Source organism: Salmo salar, chromosome ssa01 (genome assembly GCF_905237065.1).
Source record: "Salmo salar chromosome ssa01, Ssal_v3.1, whole genome shotgun sequence".
NCBI lineage: Eukaryota > Metazoa > Chordata > Actinopteri > Salmoniformes > Salmonidae > Salmo > Salmo salar.
In genome coordinates, this window is record NC_059442.1 from 24332302 (window position 1) to 24354540 (window position 22239).

A 22239-nucleotide genomic window follows, 5' to 3' on the forward strand; every position below is an offset into this window, starting at 1 on the left:
CATACTTCCGGTACAATCGTGTTAGATCAGTGATTGGGCCTTTATCAAGGAAGGAAGGACTCAAGCAAGGGAGTATATCTTACATATTGGAACATGGTCACAGTTCACCCTACCTAATAACAAATCACCTCAAGCTGTGTTCAGTATAGAGGACACGCGTGTCTACAGAAGGGTGGAAAACGAAACATCACGTTTCTTGCGATGAATATAAAGTGGTGGCTCTGTATTTTATGGAGAGTATTTTCACTTGGTATTGCAATATCTACATCGGGTATTTATGGGTCTCCATCTGTTTCACGTCCAGCTGGCAGGAGAAAAATCCTCAAACTGGGCACATTACAAGGCGTTGGTGACTCGCTTACAGCCCACCTGTCATCCACAGCAAACAGAAAATCAAGCCCGAGGATACTCTCTCACAGTATCTCATTCAGAACACCCCAACTCACACAAGGACTCAAACCAGCGCCCGCAAGGATATATTCCTCTCCACCACCCCAGATCCAGCGCCTTATGCTTCTCGATAGGCCTGTACCAAAGTCTCAACGTGATTTTGCTGCGCTCCCGGACGTTTCGGTTACGTGTTCCAGTGGTGACTTCGTGGTCCGGGTCAAACGGGATTTTTATGGTTTTGATGCCAACGCCGATGAGTTGACGCTGGGAAGCACCTGCAAGAGTAACGGTGTTCTCATGCCTTATGGTGACTTGCTCTTCTCTTATCCATTGATGGAGTGTGATGGCAAACGGCAGGTAAGATTGTTGAAGGTGATTAAACTGATAGTCTTGTTGGAGTTAACTTTCTTGCTTGTATGAAATGATAACATTTGAACCTCATCACTGACAGATGCCACCGGGTTATCTCATCTATACATTTGTGCTCCATTACACGCCTCTGACCCGGTTCCCACGCAGAGCGCATCGCTTTAACGTGCAGGTCGAGTGTCGTTTTCAAAGGTTAGTCGCCTCATAATTGAATGATGCAGCTATATTGTGGATATCACTACAAACCGATAAACCACCTCCTTCTGCACAGGTATCATCATGTTTATCAGCTGGTGGTTCGCCCTACATGGGAAACACCCGCCGTGCTTAAAAAGCTAAAGGGGCGCGTTAACTTCCGAATCCAGCTGATGGACGGTGAGGATAATGTTATGGGTGGTTCAAGATTTAATTGATTATAATCACTTTTAATGCGAACCAGTGGTGACATGTTTTTACATATTCAGCAATACTTGTGTTGTTTCACGTATTTTAGATGCATGGGCCATGCCAGCCAAGTCCCAGGTGTACATGCTGGGACAGACCATTAATTTCCAGGTTTCTGCACTTCACCTACCCCATGGGGGAAAGCTTTTCATCAACCACTGCTATGCCACAACATCTAAAGACTCCAAGACATCCCTCAAGTTCACTGTCATTGACAACTTTGGGTATGTATGCATGGAGAACAGAGATTCCTTTGGGTTGCATCTAATAATGACTTGGTTAGGAGGAATATAAACCTACACATGACGCTGACCTGAGTGCAAACTCATTGTTCTCTGATCCACAGCTGCATGCTGGAAAGCCAGAAGAACCCTGGTGGCTCTCAGTTTGTCTCCCCCAGGACTGATGACACCCTCCGCTTCTTCCTCAGTGCCTTCCAGTTCACCTCTGACCCAGACACACCGGTGAGCATGGGAGACTTGTACCCTATCACTGAATCTCAATCACTCTAGACTCTTCTGTTGCATGTATGCATATTAACAGGGCTGTGTATTGTAAAGACGCAAACAAATTGCGGCCTTTGAGCAATAAAATAATTGACATGAATTTTTCAATTTCCTGTATCAGAGTTAATCTTTTCATCTCCTCTAGGTCTTCCTTCACTGTAAACTGCATGTGACATCAGAGGAAACCGGCCCCATGCACAAGTCTTGCACCTACCAAGAGAACAGGTACGCTGGTACGATTAAGATGTTGCACTGTGGGAAATGTAGTCTGCTCTTGATCTTCCTTCCTCCTTGCACTCAAGACCTTTACACCCCCAACACTTGCCTTTTTGTACTGACTTTGTTAATGGCTGCTTTATTGAGAGTTTTACTTACTATGTCTGCTTGGTACGATGACAACCACATCTCAATCTTAAGATGAATACATTAACTGCAAATCACTCTGGATAAGAGCGTTTGCTAAATGACATAAGTAGTCTCTTTGATTCCCCTTCTGTAGGTGGAAAGCTGTCATGGGAGAGGATTCCATCTGTGACTGCTGTGACTCCAAATGTGTGACACCGAAATCCAGAAGATCCATGGTGGAGGGTAAGTGACTCAACCTAACAACCCATAATCGCTGGTTTGGGTATACAGCACTGACATCTCCCTTGTGCTCAAATAGGCCATGGTGATGAGGCCTCCAGTAGTGATGAAACTTCTAACCCTGTTGATTTCCATATCCTGTAGGGTTTGCCAGCAGCGGGCCTCTACTGCTCTTAGATCAGCCATCTGCACCAAAGGGTGGTTTCCCACCAGTCAGTCCCTCACTAGTTGAAGACGTTGTCTGGTTTGAGACCAAAATGGATGAGTTTGACAACCCAGATGATCTACTGGAAACCATTGATGTGGAGAAGTATCGTGATAAGGAAGAGCAGAGTTATACTCGTTCCACGGAGAAGCAACATATAGAGGAGGATGAATCCGTGCCGTTGGAGGGTGAGCAGTCAGAGGTGGTTCAGACTGAGTTTCCATGGGAGAGGGCAGAGGGGGGGATATTTGAAGGTACACAGGGGTCAGGGTTGAGACTAGAGTTTCCATGGGAGAGGGCAGAGTTGAGAGAGAGGAGTCAATGGGAAAGTGAGGGATCAGTGTTGACCGAGGAGGGCTCCATTGAAAGGCAATGGATGCATCCACAGGAGGAGTCCTCCCTGGGATCAGGGATGGGGGGAAAGTCTGTATCACAGGAAGAGGTGGTTTCACAATCCATGAAGGAATGGGGATTTGGGGTGGGTGAGGAGCAGCCACTTGTGATTCCTGAGGATGAGGGGAAGGAAGAGGAGTCTGGGGAAACAGACGAGGATGACAAGAAGTTTCCACTCTTCTCTGAGACTGGTGAGGAGGTCATTGGTGACTATGACGGGCTGGTTGAGTCCGGGATTGACGGTGGGAATGACTTGCCCAGGGTTTGGCATTTCAAGTGGCGATGGGGTCAGTGACTGAGACCATAGTGGTTCATTCTAATATTAACCATAGACTTCTACTACGGTACACCACTGACACAGTTGAAATAAAAACATTGAAATAAGTCAATGCAACTCTTAATTTCTTAATCACCTGATACAATGGAATGGGAAGTTTTTCTAAGGATTTGTTTTACTTTGACTTAAACATTTGAGGAAGTAAACTTTTCAGCCAAAATTACAAATCCTTTATCTCAAAGCAGGAAATGCACATAACAGTAGGTGAAGAATACTGATAAGGTAATGACATCAATAGGCCCACTGTTTTCCCAGTCACATTAAATTAATAAATTGGCCCCACAATGTTTGTACATACTACATGATTTAGTAAGTGCAATCTATTTTCTGAGCACGCTAACTAGGGTCATTTTAAAATGTAAACATGGGATAACAAACCAACCACTGGTATCTAAGCAGTCCCCACAATATCTCCACTAAGTGTGTCATACAGTGGGGCAAAAAAGTATTTAGTCAGCCACCAATTGTGCAAGTTCTCCCACTTAAAGATGAGAGGCCTGTAATTTTCATCATAGGTACACGTCAACTATGACAGACAAAATGAGAATTTTTTTCCAGAAAATCACATTGTAGGATTTTTAATGAATTTATTAGCAAATTATGGTGGAAAATAAGTATTTGGTCACCTACAAACAAGCAAGATTTCTGGCTCTCACAGACCTGTAACTTCTTTAAGAGGCTCCTCTGTCCTCCACTTGTTACCTGTATTAATGGCACCTGTTTGAACTTGTTATCAGTATAAAAGACACCTGTCCACAACCTCAAACAGTTACACTCCAAACTCCACTATGGCCAAGACCAAAGAGCTGTCAAAGGACACCAGAAACACAATTGTAGACCTGCACCAGGCTGGGAAGACTGAATCTGCAATAGGTAAGCAGCTTGGTTTGAAGAAATCAACTGTGGGAGCAATTATTAGGAAATGGAAGACATACAAGACCACTGATAATCTCCCTCGATCTGGGGCTCCACGCAAGATCTCACCCCGTGGGGTCAAAATGATCACAAGAACGGTGAGCAAAAATCCCAGAACCACACGGGGGGACCTAGTGAATGACCTGCAGAGAGCTGGGACCAAAGTAACAAAGCCTACCATCAGTAACACACTACGCCGCCAGGGACTCAAATCCTGCAGTGCCAGACGTGTCCCCCTACTTAAGCCAGTACATGTCCAGGCCCGTCTGAAGTTTGCTAGAGAGCATTTGGATGATTCAGAAGAGGATTGGGAGAATGTCATATGGTCAGATGAAACTAAAATATAACTTTTTGGTAAAAACTCAACCCGTGGTGTTTGGAGGACAAAGAATGCTGAGTTGCATCCAAAGAACACCATACCTACTGTGAAGCATGGGGGTGGAAACATCATGCTTTGGGGCTGTTTTTCTGCAAAGGGACCAGGACAACTGATCCGTGTAAAGGAAAGAATGAATGGGGCCATGTATCGTGAGATTTTGAGTGAAAACCTCCTTCCATCAGCAAGGGCATTGAAGATGAAACGTGGCTGGGTCTTTCAGCATGACAATGATCCCAAACACACCGCTCGGGCAACGAATGAGTGGCTTCGTAAGAAGCATTAAGGTCCTGGAGTGGCCTAGCCAGTCTCCAGATCTCAACCCCATAGAAAATCTTTGGAGGGAGTTGAAAGTCCGTGTTGCCCAGCGACAGCCCCAAAACATCACTGCTCTAGAGGAGATCTGCATGGAGGAATGGGCCAAAATACCAGCAACAGTGTGTGAAAACCTTGTGAAGACTTACAGAAAACGTTTGACCTGTGTCATTGCCAACAAAGGGTATATAACAAAGTATTGAGAAACTTTTGTTATTGACCAAATACTTATTTTCCTAAATAATTTGCAAATAAATTCATAAAAAATCCTACAATGTGATTTTCTGGATTTTTTTTTCCTTCTCATTTTGTCTGTCATAGTTGAAGTGTACCTATGATGAAAATTACAGGCCTCTCTTATCTTTGTAAGTGGGAGAACTTGCACAATTGGTGGCTGACTAAATACTTTTTTGCCCCACTGTAAGTGCTATAAAGGAAGTTGATGTTTCCCACACTGACTGATAAGCTTTGGTTGAAAATGTTCCAGATCACACCCACTGCATTGCCTCACCTTGATTGCGCTAATAAACTGACTGGTACAGAAAGCTTTGGGTGCTCTTTTTTTTACATTCCATTAACATGACATGGCGACAGTCTGAAAAGTGAGTAATACAATTACTGTATTGTTCTCAGTATATCATGACCTATGTAGTGTAAATCTATTGTTCATCCACTAAGGCAGAAACTCTAATTAACATGATTTTGATACTTCAATATATTTTTGTGATAGAACCTTTTTGTGTGACTTTAAGCATGATCTCAATGCCACTTACTGCTCTACCAGCAGTTCCAGTACAACCACCATTACAATGCTCATTATAGTCAGTGGAACTTGGCATTTTTCATTGTTTCAACAGCATCCATTGCATCATGGATTAGCTGTTTTTTGTCGCTCTCTCTGATAAATAAACAAAACAACTAAATATTGGCACATTTCTGTATCTGAGAACTTAAGTACCACCCAAATGTACATGGTAAACTATAAAGTAATATGGCAGTAACTTCTTGGGAAAATACTCTGTTTGCAATGCTGCCCAGTCTGTCAAAAATCATAGATTCCATCCATTATTTATATTTTCCTCTGGCCCACAGCATGTTTTTCTCAGTGCTGATATTAATAGCACAAACAACAGCAGTACAAATGTCACTACAGGAACAAGAATCGTCCATCTTTTTCTGTTTTCAGAAATTCTGCTTTTTTCCACTGACCTCTCGTTTGCTGAGGAGAAAATGTTTGAACATTGCGATTATACTGTACGTCTAAACAACTGAACTCTATATGTCTCTCAACATTCATGCAGTAGAGAGGCAATGTCAAGGGTTTTCAAATCCAGGATATTGTCTATTTACCTGAGTGAAGTGTGATCGCTCTTCTGATCTCCTGTCCCAGGTCCTTGTTCTTCAGGATGAAAGTGAAGGTCTTGTTGACTGGTCCCTGTAGGGTCAGTGTGCTGAAGACAGAGTATAGTCCATGTGTGTCCTCTAAAAGATGTATGACTGTTTTATTAGTGACATCATCACCGCTGTCATCCAGCCACTGCACCGAGGGTCGGGGGTACCCTCCCTGTGAGGTCAAGACTAGCTCCACATCGCTTGGAGATGCTGTGAAGTCCAGGTGTGGCTCTGGATAGTATGCTGAAATAAGAGGTCATGGACACAGTTTAATGGCATGAAAGAATATAAAGTATCTTAGTAAGCATTTTACATCAAAAGAGTGTGACAAAGAACAGTGCTTTTCTAGGACATCAGTCATTTTCAGTCCACAAAGTGGAAAATGTTTAATATGCTATCATACCTGCTAATTTCAGGGGAAAGATCTTCTGACTGCCCAGCACTGTGCTCACAGAGCAGGTATAGTCTCCTTTGTCCCCCAGGTTGGTATGGTCCAGCCTGAGAGAGGCATTACCCCTCTTCATCTCTGAGTGGTACAGGCTTGTTCTGTTGGCATAATGTCTGCTCTGTCGGTCCAGTTGGTCCTGACCGTAGTAGAAGCTGTGGATCACCTCCAGGCCTCTCTGCCACGTGATCACACTGCTGGCCAGGTCCCAGACCTTTCCCACAGGAAAACTGCAGTCTAGTACCACATGCTGCCCCACGATGGAAAGCAGGGGTTCACTGGGAACCTTGATCTCAAATTCAACTATAGACAGACAGGGACACAGACAGTCTCACTACCCCATCTAAGATAAGAGCGTCTGCTAAATGACTTAAATGTAAATGTAAATATCATGATTACAGTGACACTTTTGATCAGATACACATTACTCCTTACATTTAAGTAGTTAGTTACCATTGACAGTAAAAGAAGAGTACCATATAAATGTGTTTTACCAGAATAAGATCCCTTGAAGAACAGGATTGAAACAAAACATAATTGAGTGACCCAGGATTTACAACTCATGACAGAGTTTAATGTATTCAATCAAGTCCTTCAATGAATTAGCTGCAGTCCAGGCACTGGTGTCTTGCAATGTATTTTGAAAATGAAGGAACTACTGATCTTCTCAATTTACTGTACTTAATCTCACTGTGACTCCACCCATGTCTGACATGGCTCCATGACACTCCCATTCTGTTTTGATCATATAAAGGAATTTAGTTTTTAGCCACCAACAGAGATCAACATGAATCCATTCCAATCCCTTATTTCTCAAGGAAGCCCTTCTGCAGATGCTCATGTCTGAGCATGTTTCCTTTTTTACGGCCTGTGATAGGAGAGTTTCGTAACAATAAACCTCTGGCCTTATTACTCAACAGAGAGCTTTGGCCCACTAAATCAGGGATGGTCAACTGGCGGCTCGTGGGCCACACCCCTTTCGTAGGCCCACGGACCAATAGAAAATACATCCTAGTATATACACTACCGTGAAAATGTTTGGGGTCACTTACAAATGTCTGTGTTTTTTAAAGAAAAGCAAAAAAAATGCGTCCATTAAAATAACATCAAATTGATCAGAAATACAGTGTAGACATTTTTTATGTTGTAAATGACTATTGTAGCTGGAAACGGCTGATTTTTAATGGAATGTCTACATTGGCGTACAAAGGCCCATTATCAGCAACCATCACTCCTGTGTTCCAATGGCACGTTGTGTTAGCTAATCCAAGTTTATAATTTTAAAAGGCTAATTGATCATTAGAAAACCCTTTTGCAATTATGTTAGCACAGCTGAAAACTGTTCTGATTATCTTCTCTAGGGCCAGTGGGACGATTTCGTCCCACCTACGTAACAGCCAGTGGAATCCTGTGGCGCGTTATTCAAATACCTTAGAAATGCTATTACTTCAATTTCTCAAACATATGACTATTTTACACCATTTTAAAGACAAGACTCTCGTTAATCTAACCACACTGTCCGATTTCAAAAAGGCTTTACAACGAAAGCAAAACATTAGATTATGTCAGCAGAGTACCCAGCCAGAAATAATCAGACACCCATTTTTCAAGCTAGCATATAATGTCACATAAACTCAAACCACAGCTAAATGCAGCACTAACCTTTTATGATCTTCATCAGATGACACACCTAGGACATTATGTTATACAATACATGCATGTTTTGTTCAATCAAGTTCATATTTATATCAAAAACCAGCTTTTTACATTAGCATGTGACATTCAGAACTAGCATACCCCCCGCAAACTTCCGGTGAATTTACTAAATTACTCACGATAAACGTTCACAAAAAACATAACAATTATTTTAAGAATTATAGATACAGAACTCCTCTATGCACTCGCAATGTCCGATTTTAAAATAGCTTTTCGGTGAAAGCACATTTTGCAATATTCTAAGTAGATAGCCCGGCATCACAGGGCTAGCTATTTAGACACCCACCAAGTTTAGCCCTCACCAAAGTCAGATTTACTATAAGAAAAATGTTATTACCTTTGCTGTTCTTCGTCAGAATGCACTCCCAGGACTTCTACTTCAATAACAAATGTTGGTTTGGTTCAAAATAATCCATAGTTATGTTCAAATATCCTCTGTTTTGTTCGTGCGTTCAAGATACTATCCGAAGGGTAAAGAAGGGTGATGCGCACGACGCGTTTCGTGACAAAAAAATTCTAAATATTCCATTACCGTACTTCGAAGCATGTCAACCGCTGTTTAAAATCCATTTTATGCCATTTTTCTCGTAAAAAAAGCGATAATATTCCGACCGTGAAAGCGTGTTTACGTTCAAAGAGAGAGAAAATAAAAACATGGGATCCCCTCGTGCACGAGCCTCAGTCTGATGGTCCTCTGATGGACCACTATCCAAACGCGCTAAAGTTTGTCAGCCAGTGGCTGGAATTACATCATTCAGCTTTTTCCCGGGTTCTGAGAGCCTATGGGAGCCGTAGGAAGTGTCACATTACAGCAAAGATCCTAAGTTTTCAATAAACAGAGCCAAGAAGCCCAAGGAATGGTCAGAGAGGGCACTTCCTGTACATAATCTTCTCAGGTTTTTGCCTGCCATATGAGTTCTGTTATACTCACAGACACCATTCAAACCGTTTTAGAAACTTTAGGGTGTTTTCTATCCAAAGCCAATAATTATATGCATATTCTAGTTACTGGGCAGGAGTAGTAACCAGATTAAATCGGGTACGTTTTTTATCCGGCCGTGCAAATACTGCCCCCTATCCCCAACAGGTTAAAGAAGCAATATAACTGGATTTCTTTAGACTAGTTGAGTATCTGGAGCTTCAGCATTTGTGGGTTCGATTACAGGTTCAAAATGGCCAGAAACAAAAAACTTTATTCTGAAAGTCGTCAGTCAAACTCAGCAAAAAAAGAAACGCCCCTTTTTCAGGACCCTGTCTTTCAAAGACAAGTCGTAAAAATCCAAATAACTTCACAGATCTTCATTGTAAAGGGTTTAAACACTGTTTCCCATGCTTGTTCAATGAACCATAAACAATTAATGAACATGCACCTGTGGAACGGTCGTTAAGACACTAACAGCTTGCAGATAGTAGGCAATTAAGGTCACAGTTATGAAAACTTAGGACACTAAAGAGGTTTTTCTGCCTTAGGCATGCTGCAAGGAGGCATGAGGACTGCAGATGTGACCAGGGCAATAAATTGCAATGTCCGTACTGTGAGACGCTTAAGACAGCGCTACAGGGAGACAGGACGGACAGCTGATCGTCCTCGCAGTGGCAGACCACGTGTAACAACACCTGCACAGGATCGGTACATCCAAACTTCACACCTGCGGGACAGGTACAGGATGGCGACAACAACTGCCTGAGTTACACCAGCCTATTGCGGACAGTGCTCAGACTGTCCGCAATAGGCTGAGAGAGGCTGGACTGAGGGCTTGTAGGCCTGTTGTAAGGCAGGTCCTCACCAGACATCACCGGCAACAACGTCGCCTATGGGCACAAACCCACCGTCGCTGTACCAGACAGGACTGGCAAAAAGTGCTCTTCACTGACGAGTTGCGGTTTTGTCTCACCAGGGGTGATGGTCGGATTCACGTTTATTGTCGAAGGAATGAGCGTTACACCGAGGCCTGTACTCTGGAGCGAGATCAATTTGGAGATGGAGGGTCCGTCATGGTCTGGGCCGGTGTGTCACAGCATCATCGGACTGAGCTTGTTGTCATTGCAGGCAATCTCAATGCTGTGCGTTACAGAGAAGACATCCTCCTCCCTCATGTGGTACCCTTCCTGCAGGCTCATCCTGACATGACCCTCCAGCATGACAATGCCACCAGTCATACTGCTCGTTCCGTGCGTGATTTCCTGCAAGACAGGAATGTCAGTGTTCGGCCATGGCCAGCGAGGAGCCCGGATCTCAATCCCACTTAGCATGTCTGGAACCTGTTGGATCGGAGGGTGAGGGCTAGGGCCATTCCCCCCAGAAATGTCCGGGAACTTGCAGGTGCCTTGATGGAAGAGTGGGGTAACATCTCACAGCAAGAACTGGGAAATCTGGTGCAGTCGATGAGGAGGAGATGCACTGCAGTACTTAATGCAGCTGGTGGCCAAACCAGATACTGACTGTTACTGTTACGTCTCAGTTGTTGAATCTTATGTTCATACAAATATTTACACATGTTAAGTTTGCTGAAAATAAATGCAGTTGACAGTGAGAGGACGTTTCCTTTTTTGCTGAGTTTAGTACCCGTAAAATACCAGTCTCAACGTCAACAGTGAAGAGGCGACTCCGGGATGCTGGCCTTCTAGGCAAAGTTCCTCTGTCCAGTGTTTGTGTTCTTTTGCCCATCTTAATCTTTTCTTTTTGTTGGCCAGTCTGAGATATGGCTTTTTCTTTGCAACTCTGCCTAGAAGGCCAGCATCCCGGAGTCACCTCTTCACTGTTGCTGTTGAGACTGGTGTTTGCTAAAGTTAAGATATCATTGTCACCGGCAAACTTTAGTAATAAGGATGTCTTCTGAGTGCCAGATACTGTGCCCACAAAGCAGGTGTAATTTCCTGCATCTTCTAGGGTGATACTGTACGTTTCATCCTGAGAGAGGTTATTCCCCTTTTCTTTCTTAGAAAGGTACAGGCTTGTTCTGTTGGTCTTGGCTGTGGTAGAAACGGTGGACAATCTCATCGTCTATCCTCCAGTCAGGGAAGCTGCAGTCTAGGACTACATCTTCACCATGGATGGCAAGCTTGGACACACTGGGAACAGAGATCTGAAACCAGTGGAGCCTGCTGAGGGGAGGACGGCTCATAATGTCTGGAAACCATGTGTTTGATACTGTTATAGTGTGGACACTATATAAATAATTACATGGTTATTATTGGCATTGACCATGACCTTTCCCCTTTGATGATGTCATCACTAAGAGTCAGATCTGTGCAATGTGATTCTACCACCGGTTGAGTGGGCTATATAGTTCTGCTATTTTTGTACCGTTTGTACCTGGCTGTACACCTTTTAGTTATTGGGTTGAAAGTAAAGTAATAGTGAAATGCGTGTGGGCATTCCTTGTCAAGTTACTACAGATACCATTCCACTAATTCCACTCCAGGCATTACCACAAGCTCGTCCTCCCCAATTAAGGTATCACCAACCTCCTGTGGTAAACGTATCTACAGACAGAGAAACACAAACAGTTTTACTAACCACTCTGTATAGTGGTAAATTCAGCACACACTTAATGTTTGAGAAAGACTGTGGGTTTTAACTGGTAAACAATTTATTATTTATTACCAAAACAGTCATATGGTAAATCATTGGCACTACTGATGTGTTAACCCATAACAAAATAACATAATACTGTATATCTCAAATTCAACTATAGCGACAGGGACACAGACAGTCTTACATCAATGTATTTAGTCACCATTGATAGTAAAACCAGGAGTACCATAGAAGTGAGAGAACCAGAGAAGGAAGTCTTAAATCAGTGGTTCCCAAACTGGTTTGCGGGATAATATTTTTTGTGCATTTTTACAATGTCATTATTATATAGTATTATTATTTTTTTTTGTCTCTAGAACTCATACTCAAATCTACATTCAGTAATGTTTTGAGGAGGGTTTTATTAATACCTTTTCTATACTTATTCTATGGTCTGGGTATGTTTTTTTCACCACTCAACCATTTATGCTGGGTCACGACTCAACAGACACTTAAATTGGTGGGTCACGAAGCAAAACATTTGTGAACCATTGTCTTAAATAACTGGAGAGAAACAAAAAATCCTTTGAGTTATTCATGATGTCCAGGTCATGACAGAGTTGACTTTATTCAACCAGCAATGCTACACAATAAAATAAGTCCTTCAGTGAATCAGCAGCAGTCCAGGCACTGGTGTTTTACAGTTTATGCTGAGGAACGAATGACCTACTGATACTCCATGCACTTACTGTAACTATTTGTTACTGACTGCGCCTAGCCCTGGCTTCCCTCTCGATGAGGTGAAAGCCTGTGACAGAAGCTAGAGTCCGCCAAATGACGCACAACGTCAGTGACGCAAGGACGTTGCCAAATAAACTTTGAAGTTATTCTAGTATCTTCTATGACCTGCTTATTAATTTGTCATTGTAAATCAAGATCCACCCCAATTCATATTAAGGCATTTAGTTTTAAGCCCCAACAGAGATCCATCCGCTCACATAAATTCAATCCCTTATTCCCCATGGATTCTCTCAGACATACCCTCTGATAAGAGTTTATATAGCAGCTCAGCAACCATAATAAAATAAACATCTGGTTTAAAAATAAACCTCGACAAAGGTAACAGATTATTTTGTTACCTCTGTCAAGGTTTGACACAGACAAAACACAAACATTCAAATATAAACAATCTATTATGTAAAATCGAAATAATAATATTAAAATATTCATTACATATACAGTCAATCTATTTTATAATTAGTCTAAATTATGACTGTGAACATATAGATGTGTCTAAGATGGACACTGGAAAACCAGACGTGTGTGAATGTGAGGTTTCAACATCCTGATAAGACGGAAAAGGTACAAACCTGGGGGAAACCTGAAAGCAGGAAGTGTGTGTGTGTGTGTGTCACATAAATGGATCTAACTGACTGAAAATATTGACAGAACTTTTCTCAAAATGTTTCAGAAACAGGGTAGAAATAATGATATGGCTAAATTCATTCATTGTGAATAAATCAATTTATTCTGTTATATTGAAATAAGTGAAACTATACTTAATAATTTTTCATAATCATTTATCATTGAAATCACTTTGAATAATATTTAGTACTTTCAAAGCAGATTTCATTCACTTGAGGAATATCCCAATTTCTGGACAATTTAGCAACATAAATGCAATGTATAATATAGCTCCAATCTGGTTGAAAGGAAATGTATCTAAATCTGAGGGACAAGTAATTAAAAACAAGACAAATACCTATTTGCCAAAATACTCCTAGAGAAAGACGGAGATTTGATTTACACACTGGGTGAGCTTCCAGTACAAGTCTATGTACATTCATATCAACAACAGAAACAAAACATGAATTGGGATTCTCATCCTCAGAACAATTGACATCATCCAGTTCTGATGACATCATTTTAGTTGCTAGGGAGATAAGGAAATATGACATCAGATGACTTCATAAAATATTGACATATATTGAAACGTAGAACAAAAGAAAAAAACGAAATATTTTTTCTCTCCCAAAATGTAATGGTAGATGTCTACAGGAAAAAGATCTTAGGTAAATAATGTTTAATGCAAAAACATGAAGGATGAAATGGGAACTTAACACAATTTAATAGTGCATGATCTTATAATGATATGAATATATAAAAATACAACATTCTGGTATATAATCCAGACAAGTGGATTATAAACCTCCTCATTGTTTTGTGTACCAAACGGCAGTAGCTGTAACATTCCATAGTTGACACTAGAGGGTATCCTAGACTTGTACCTAGACCAGCATGCTGTCCATGTCTGTCTATTGTTCATCAGACCAGTAACAAGTCCTTCTGACAAAGAAAAATACTCTAAAATAGAAAAATAGTATTAGAGAAATTAAAGTCCAACACCATTTCCATATAAACTCAAAGGATTGTTTTTGTTGTTGTTGAGAGGGCAACATTTAGCTATGTCCTGTTGCCTTGTCTTCAGAAGGCTCTGTAGTTCTCATCCACTCACCCCTTGATCCATCTCTCTCCCTCTTGCATATTGTGATTGACATATGGTGTTTGACACATTGGGTCTTCTCAATTTACAGGTAAAAGTCAGTCTGTCTTTGTGAATGATTAGTCCTTGCCAAGTGGCAGTGTTGCTCATGTGGATGATGATGGTGGTGACACTTCAACACTTACTGCTGTCCCGTTTGGAGCCTCTGGAGAACCTTTGACAGGAGAGAAAGATAAGTCAGATCAGATCAACATGAATGGACAATAGCTGTAACAAAGGAGGCAAGCATGGTTGTGTCAGAATCACAGATCCCTTACCCTCAGTGTTGTCTGCTGGCTGTGCTTCCTGTCCCGCAGTTTGCACATGCTCAGTCTCCACACTGGGCTCTGCATCTGTGACCTTAAGCCTGGGTTTTCTTGCCACAGGTGGCGGCACCTTGACTGCTACCTCTTTCTGTGTTTCTGTGGACTTGGCTGGATTTGACATGGATGAAAGCTCAGCCACCAGGTTCTTTGTGAGATTGGCCTGGGCCTCAGGGGTTGAGAGGGTCTCTATGACAACCTTCTTTGTGCTCTTGGCGAAGATGAAACTGGCGGTAGATGAGGGGAACTTGAGACCTGTTGGTGAAGTTGGGGAGTGCAGGCTGAGATGAGAGGGAGGCCCCTCTTTACTTCTGGCCTCTGTCCTCAAGCGAATGGCCTCCTGCATCCTCATGGTGGCTGAGGCAGGAGGAGACTTACTTGTAGGAGAGGTGACAATAGATGACTTTGAGGGTAAATGAACTATGCTGGGCTGGAACTTGGCTGTGGTTGGGGCTGAGGTTAGGGCTGCCACTGGGACAGTGGCTGAGGTTAGGGCTGCCACTGGGACAGTGGCTGTGGGAAGTTGTGAGACAACAGTAGTAGGTGGGGATGTGACAGTGGGAGGGGGAGCTGTCATGATCAGAGACCTTCGAATAGGCTTCTGGGGAGCCTCCCCGTTACTGGGTTGTTTGGCCCTCAAAGTGACCTCTGTCTGGTTCTGTCCCTGACTCTGGTCTTTTTTCAGACCCTGGTCACCATTATTGACAGACCTCAGCTTGACCATCTGCAGAAGGGAGGGGGTGACCACAGGAGTGGGGGCCTCCTCTGGGGGAGTGGGAGAGCTCTTGCTGAGGGACTTCTTCTCTTGGTTCTGGCACTCTGTGATCCCTGGACTGGGCTGCGGTATTCCCTGGGGTACAGATGAAACTTCCTGAGGTGCAGGTCGGGCAGGGTTTGGAACACCCACTGTCCCCTCTGAAACAGGGGGCACAGGGTCTGTCATAATAACCCCCTCCTCACAACCACTGGGTGGTGGGGGAAGGGGGAGGTCAAGCTCATCGCCAAGGGTGGCCAAGTCCATGGGAGGTGGGGGAGGAGGCCAGAAGGATTCCCCAGTGGGGTAGACTAGTGGGAGCTCTGGAGCGGGTGTAGAAGCTGAGGGGACCCCAAGTATGGTCACTGGCGGGGTCTGTTTGGAAGGGGGAAGGGGAGGATAGTGTGCTGGGGGAGGAGAAGGAGATGGGGAGACGCGTGCTAGAGCAGGGCTAAGCATAGACAACATGTCCATTTTAAGTTGAGCTTCAGTCCTTTTCTCTGTAGCAGGAGTCTGTATTTCTGTATTTACTTTTCCTAGGCCCCTTCCTGGAGCTACTGAGGCGTTCACTGACTTTTCATTTACCAACCAACTTGCCTGGACCTTCTCTAGTTTACCTATCATCTGACTTACCTTGACCTTCTCTGGTTCAACCACCAACTGACTTCCTTGTACCCTCTCTTGTTCAACTTTCTGTGCCACTTCACTATTCCTTTTCATTCCTTCAGAAGGCTCTATTTGAGTCGGTCCTTTATCTCCCACTTCTATAACCACTGGACTCAACCCATCTTTTTCCTGGCTCTTTGGACTTCCCTGACCCTTTCCTGACACAGATGTTAGTGCTGCTGGATTACCGGTCTGCTCTTTAGACAGAGGCTCAGTGACCCTCTCTAGCACACCTCCTGCCTCCTGCTCTGGTGCAGACTCCTCACCTCTCCTCTCAGGTGACACGTTCTTAACAGAAGCCTCTCTTGATGTGGAAGGAGACTGCCTCTGCTGTCGTCGATCCTTTGGGTTCTTTCGCACCACCGTATCCGTGTTGTTGGGGGCCGGGGGACCTAGCAGCAGTTCAAAAGTGCGCTTGTTGTGTGCCCATACCTCCGGGGGAGGAGGAGAGGGGGCAGACACTTTGGGTGGGGGAGGGATGTTGAACAGCTCTCTGAGTGCCATGACTGAAGGTGAGGAAGTTACATTGTTGACTGGAGGGGATGGACGAGGCGTCTTGCTGCTGTCAGAGGCCTGTGGCTGAATAACAGGTGATGGGGATGGTGCCTTGGGGAAAATGCTTGCTAGTTTGGCCAGGATGCCCCTCTTGTTTCCTGGGGATGAGTTATGGGTCTGTTCGGAGGGGAGGGTGGGCATGCCACCCGGGCTGGGATAGCCGCTGGAGGGGGAAACAGTCTTCTTCATGATGTTTTCCTGGGGGGTCTGTTTCTGGGGAGAGAAGCCTGTGGAGCCTGGCTGCTCATTCCTCTCCTCTTCCCTGGCTGCCTGCTGTTGGGTGTTAAAGGAGTTGGTCACAGAGCCCGAGGACTCATCCAGAGAGCTGGTGTCTGCTGCGTATCCAGGGCTACTTTTGTTACTGGAGGGCATGGGAGAAGAGCCGGTCTCCACAGCACTGACTGCCTTAGCCTCCCCACCACGGACTGGGCTGCTTTGGGGAGGGGCAGCCACCCTGATGTCAGTCAGGTCCCGCGAGCGCCGCTTCATCTTGTCCTTGTGTAAGGAGTAGGAGCGGCTGGGTGGGGCCGGTGCCCTCTTGGACTTCATCACAGATAGGCTCCGGATGAAGGGCCCCTCCTGTTTCCCATCATCCCCTCTGGCTTTCCCCTTGCCTTTGATGGTTGAGGTCCTGGAGGCCTTACTAACAGAGGAGTGGATACTCTCTCTGTCCAGGGCCATCTCCCTGGATGAGCCCTGCCCATCCCCCCCCTGTCTGGTGGTGCTGTTGGAGAAGACGGTGGAGGAGTCAGACACCAGGGTCTCAGAGGACTCAGAGTGGCTCCATCCAGAGCTGTCAGAGAAGTGTGGTGGGTTGTATCGGGAGGCGGAGGACATGGCGGAGGCGCGGGAGGAGGCTCTGGAGGAGGCAGGGCTGGCCAGCAGGAGTCTGCTCTTACTGACGGTACGGACACTGCTCCGGCTGCGGTTATGGCTAATCTCCACCACGTCGATGGAGGGTGGCAGCACGGCATTGGGGATGATCTTAGACATGTAGGTGGCCTGGGGGGACATGGACATGACGGGGCTGGGGGGATGGTGCAGCAGGCCGGACGCCGTGGTCATCCAGGGGACGGCCAGAGAATTAGGCCTCTTCAGGCCGCACAGCTGGGGGCCCATGCGCTGGAGGAGAGCCAGGTCATCTGTGTGACCGGCCCGGGAGGGGAACTTCTGAACCTGGTCCTCACTGACGGGCTGCAGGCCTTCTACAGACTGGAGATATATCCTCACCCCCTCCTGGGAATCAGCTAGGTGAGGCCCATCGATGGTGTGGATGTCCAGGCTCTCCCCGTTATGGAGCCCGCCCTCATCTATAACCTGACGAGCTGCCCATGATGCTCTATCCAGCCCTTTAGTGAGGAACAACAGCACAAATAAACAGCCAGGACAGAATAAACAGCCACACAAGCAAATACAAGCACAGAAGCTTTTATTAAGGGTGAAATTATCCACAGGTATCTTCACAATGGTCTATATTGACATTTCAATTAATTTAGAGCATAAATAATGAGTAACGTACCCAGTTCCCTCTGGATGTGTTGTGGTATCCCCATAACTGTGGTTCTCCTGTGTCTCCTCCTGGCCTTGGCCTTCTCTGGCTTCTTCTCTGACTTCAGGGGCCTGAAGGTTGATGCTGGAGAAATATTAGGTCAAAATTAACAAAAACCAACAACAGCCGCTTTCACTCCACTGTTTACTCTAAAACACATTGAAGACAAAGGAAATCAAACAATCACTGGTTGGAAAAGGTTTTAAAGTGGTTCCAGTATGAATTGTTTTCTGGTTATGGTCATGTCACCTTGGCGGGTCAGTCCTGACCGTGAGGACCGTGTGGAGACAGCGGAGCGTGTTGAGACCTGGGACATGGTGTCTAGTATAGTGCTGTCTGACAAAGAGCCTCTCCTCTCTCTGTAACTGTCACTCTCAGTCTCGTCAGGCTGCCGGGTGACTGTCGACTGTAGAAATCACAGAAAATTCCAAAGTAAATGATTAGTATACACTTAATTAAAGCAGCTGTGAATGGTGTGAATTTGTGACGGAACAATGTTTAGTGATTTGATGTAGCACCGTGGATGAAATGTAGAATGGGAAACTTACAGCGATGCTTTGGTCATCCTGGTAATCCACCCCATTATTTGTTTCTGAAATAAAGGTCAAATTATTTCAAATACAGTAACTTCACCTAAAGCATTAATCTTAGGTGTTGGAGTAAGTGTGAGTATTTGGAGGGATTTGGAGGGGGCTTTAGTACCTTCTTGCTGCTGAAGTTTGAGTCCCTCCTGGGCCTCAGTGTGCAGGTCCTCCAGGTACTTGGGCCGGCTGCCCTCGATGAACACATTCTCCTGGACGTGTGAAGGGACGTGAGTCCCCTCATCCTCCTGCTTTGGGACTGCTGGGAGGAGAAAGAGATAGAATGTGAGTGGATATATAATACAAAATAAAGAAATGTGTAAACAAATGCACAATATATTTGACAAAACTACATTGCACCAAGATAATTTGATATTATATCCACAAAAAGAGGAATGTGAACTGATATAAATCTCTTCTCATCAATCCTGTTCCAAAACAAGTCATCTAATCTTTATATAGATCACTATAAAATGGCTGCTATGTGCAATAAAAATCAAGAGTTGATAAATTGGCCTCAACATTCAAATGGTGTTCATCAACTACATGAACCACAAGTCCCAGCAGGCTTCATTGACATAACCAGCCAGTATATTCCCCAAACAGTCCTACTCTCATATAATCCAGAGTAGCAGTGTCATAGGGTTATCATGAGGACAGTAGCAGGATAGTGCCCCTTGAGGACAACAGTCCTGAACAGATCTAGGATCAGTGAGGTGATAACCAGTTAAGTAATGCTGAGAGTGTGGGGCAGCCGTGGCCATGTGGTAAGCCTGCAATCTTTAGTTAATCAAAGCTGCTTTATATTTAGCCATGTTCTGTACATGTTCTGTGGGGCTAGGAAGACCATGCTGGAATTAGTCCTGTGGACCATGTGCTCTGAGCGATCCCTGCTATAAAGCACCGTCTCTGGCTGTTCACCCTGGAAATACACCCTATTTGACCACTTCATTTTATCCTCCTGACAATAGCAGGTTCACACAAACTGTAAATTCAGTCAGGATAATTGATGAATTACATGTTTTTCAGACACAGTTACAGTATCCCAGTTAAGTAAATACAAGCTCTCAGTGACAGAGTCACCAAAAGACATTTAGACAACATTTTAACATCATAAGGGGAGATAGTTTAGAATGGCTCTTCAGGGCTTGCCATGCCTCTGTATCACACCAATAGCAAACAGTTTGACACATTTTATGACAACAGGTATTCACTAATGAATTCACTCTAACTCATATCAATTGAACCAGTTAACTCACCCTGCCCGTATCTCCTAAAGAAGGAACATTCGCTTGACCATAAAACTTCAAGAAAATAATTCAAGGTATGTATCATAAATGAAAACCCTGTCTGAGAATGTCCAAGACTCAACCCATGTACTTAGCCTATACTGTAACTCACCTTTCGTCTTGAAAAGAAAAGGCACTGGCAGACAAACATTCTGAGTCAAAAGCACCACCATGGTAATATAATCCCCTAAATGTAGAAAAACAGATCTTATCCTTAGAAAAATGACATGAATTCAAAACTATCCCAGTGAGTAGAACTAAAAATGCAGGGTAGATCAACATCCAACACAGACAAAATAATTCAGTGAACCGGGTAGAAAAAAAATCTTGCTTGATGTTGTTGTTATTATTATTCCCCAATTCTAGTGGTTCCACTTACATCACTAGACAATGAGAGCTCAGACACTAATCCCAACAGCCTAATTCTGCCCATCCCTCACACAAACACCCCCCTCCTCATACCCCAGGCAACTGATCCCACTGCTCCTTGTTTGTGGACAAACAATTGGTCAGATTGGTCAGAACGTGATTATGACACCGACCATGCTGGGATTCGACACACACAAAGGGAATGAGGAAAAGTGGTTAGACAGTTGAAGCTCTTATCTGCTTGAAGCAGCCATTTATCATACTGACTAGCTACTGTGCCATTTCTGAAAAGTACTCTGGTCTAACTGACAGACGAGATGAGGAGATCCAGTAATCCTTGAAGAACGAGTTCCTTTTGAAGTCTGACCACAAGGTGGAGTAAAGGAGCTAGAAACTATGAAGGTTTTAGTAATCAAACAAGATCAATCCTGTTGGGAGAGAATACACAATAGAATAAATGTTACACAATGAAATCATGTACCTAATTACTTCTATCTATCAACACGGTCAATGGGATCTAACTGGACTGAAGTAATAAACTGAATACATCATTCCCTGCGATTTACTGCTGGCAAGAATTTTGTGGAGAGGCTAATATCTCTTACTACTTTACATCCCTTTAGCAAATCTGCAACTGACGCTCCTTACTTCCCACGGAGCATGTCTGAAGATGTGTACTACCGTAATGTACAAACTTCAATCTCAACCTGGGAAAATTGTCTATTTACCTCCTTGTGCAGTGAGCAAACATGACAAGGAATGTATAACATCTGAGCAAACAGAAAACATTTCCATGTTATCATCATGCTGTATGACTCAGTCCTTCACACAGTGCTCCAGGTATTTCACCAGGATGAATGGAACTTTCTTAGGCAGCATGAATCACGTGGATCATCAGTGGCTCTGTCTGTGCTCTACCAGCATATTTTGCATAGATTGGTTGTTTGATTATGATTATAGCAACATGACATTGTCATTCATGGATAAGCGAGGAATGAGCCCTTTGTAGACCGGGATAAAACAGGAACAAGGGGAAGAAATGGAAAAATGTAAGTACAGCCACGATCACTAATAGATTTACAATATAAATACACCTGTGAAACACAGATAGGAAATAGTAATACCATAAACACACAGACAGACAGAGCATTTGGAGGGGGTCTGATGATGTCCCACAGCCTTTTGTTTGTTCCTATTGTAATTCAGTTCATATTAAATCACAGTATTAACCCATCTGTCACTGGAGTCTAATAGAACACCAGTAGGATTTAAGAGGGAGGCTGTGAGCCCCCAAACGGATGTTTACTCCAGGGATTTCAGTGCCAATACCCAATCTAATATGTATGATACCCAACAGCTTAATGCTCTGACATCAAAGATCAGCTTACAGACTCAATGAAATACAAATAACATGTGAGATTGTGTGATATTATGAATGTACACTACATTTGACACATAATTGAATGTAGAGAACAATGCTGGGCATTTAGCTATGTCCCTTTGCATTACAGTTACAGCTCTAGTCGATAATGCAAACTAATGGTACAATGCCTTCAAAAATAATTCACACCCCTTGACTTTTTCCACATGTTGTTGTTACAGCCTGAATTTAAAATGGATTAAATGTAGATTTTGTGTCACTGGCCTACACATAATCCCCCATAATATAAAAGTGGAATTATGTTTTTAGAAAGATTTTGAAATTA

General features: G+C 43.8%; 3 protein-coding genes across 8 annotated transcripts in view; 1 reads left to right on the forward strand and 2 right to left on the reverse strand.

The window, feature by feature from the left end:
- Nucleotides 1-204: 204 nt before the first annotated feature.
- LOC106583609 (zona pellucida sperm-binding protein 3) lies at nt 205-3187 on the forward strand. The gene is made up of 8 exons (XM_014168020.2): nt 205-747; nt 842-951; nt 1031-1134; nt 1253-1427; nt 1550-1667; nt 1855-1934; nt 2209-2297; nt 2439-3187. The coding sequence occupies exons 1-8, from the start codon at nt 511-513 to the stop codon at nt 3185-3187; spliced, it is 1662 nt and encodes a 553-aa protein (XP_014023495.2). The 5' UTR covers nt 205-510.
- Nucleotides 3188-5166: 1979 nt separating this feature from the next.
- LOC106583660 (CD276 antigen) lies at nt 5167-7683 on the reverse strand. The gene is made up of 4 exons (XM_014168155.2): nt 7167-7683; nt 6631-6975; nt 6186-6470; nt 5167-6054 (listed from the first exon to the last, which is right to left on the reverse strand). Exons 1-4 carry the CDS (start codon nt 7234-7236, stop codon nt 5885-5887), a joined length of 870 nt encoding a protein of 289 aa, XP_014023630.1. The 5' UTR covers nt 7237-7683; the 3' UTR covers nt 5167-5884.
- Nucleotides 7684-13410: 5727 nt separating this feature from the next.
- LOC106580844 (uncharacterized protein KIAA1522 homolog) overlaps nt 13411-22239 on the reverse strand; it is a 49759-nt gene continuing 40930 nt past the window's right edge. For 4 of the 6 annotated variants that reach the window (XM_014162365.2, XM_045715220.1, XM_045715213.1 and 1 more), the window contains 6 exons: nt 18997-19137; nt 18843-18886; nt 18544-18700; nt 18265-18378; nt 14726-18094; nt 13411-14622 (listed from right to left, as the gene is read on the reverse strand). In XM_014162365.2, the coding sequence (XP_014017840.1) occupies nt 14555-14622; nt 14726-18094; nt 18265-18378; nt 18544-18700; nt 18843-18886; nt 18997-19137 (3893 nt within the window). In that variant the 3' untranslated portion in view covers nt 13411-14554. Of the gene's footprint in view, nt 14623-14725; nt 18095-18264; nt 18379-18543; nt 18701-18842; nt 18887-18996; nt 19138-20276; nt 20592-22239 lie in introns of those variants that run through there. The other 2 variants (XM_014162672.2, XM_014162592.2) reach the window with 2 other exon arrangements.

What these genes read in the sequence shown, in the direction of transcription:
- LOC106583609 (XM_014168020.2), top strand. Translation starts at nt 511, where the DNA reads ATGCTTCTCGATAGGCCTGTACCAAAGTCTCAACGTGATTTTGCTGCG. An exon ending in CCGAATCCAGCTGATGGACG is followed by an intron (nt 1,135 to 1,252) that starts GTGAGGATAATG and finishes CACGTATTTTAG; the next exon opens with ATGCATGGGCCATGCCAGCC. An exon ending in ACTGTCATTGACAACTTTGG is followed by an intron (nt 1,428 to 1,549) that starts GTATGTATGCAT and finishes TCTGATCCACAG; the next exon opens with CTGCATGCTGGAAAGCCAGA.
- LOC106583660 (XM_014168155.2), bottom strand. Translation starts at nt 7,236, where the DNA reads ATGAGTTGTAAATCCTGGGTCACTCAATTATGTTTTGTTTCAATCCTG. An exon ending in CTTTCCCCTGAAATTAGCAG is followed by an intron (nt 6,471 to 6,630) that starts GTATGATAGCAT and finishes CTCTTATTTCAG; the next exon opens with CATACTATCCAGAGCCACAC. An exon ending in AGCGATCACACTTCACTCAG is followed by an intron (nt 6,055 to 6,185) that starts GTAAATAGACAA and finishes TTTTCTCCTCAG; the next exon opens with CAAACGAGAGGTCAGTGGAA.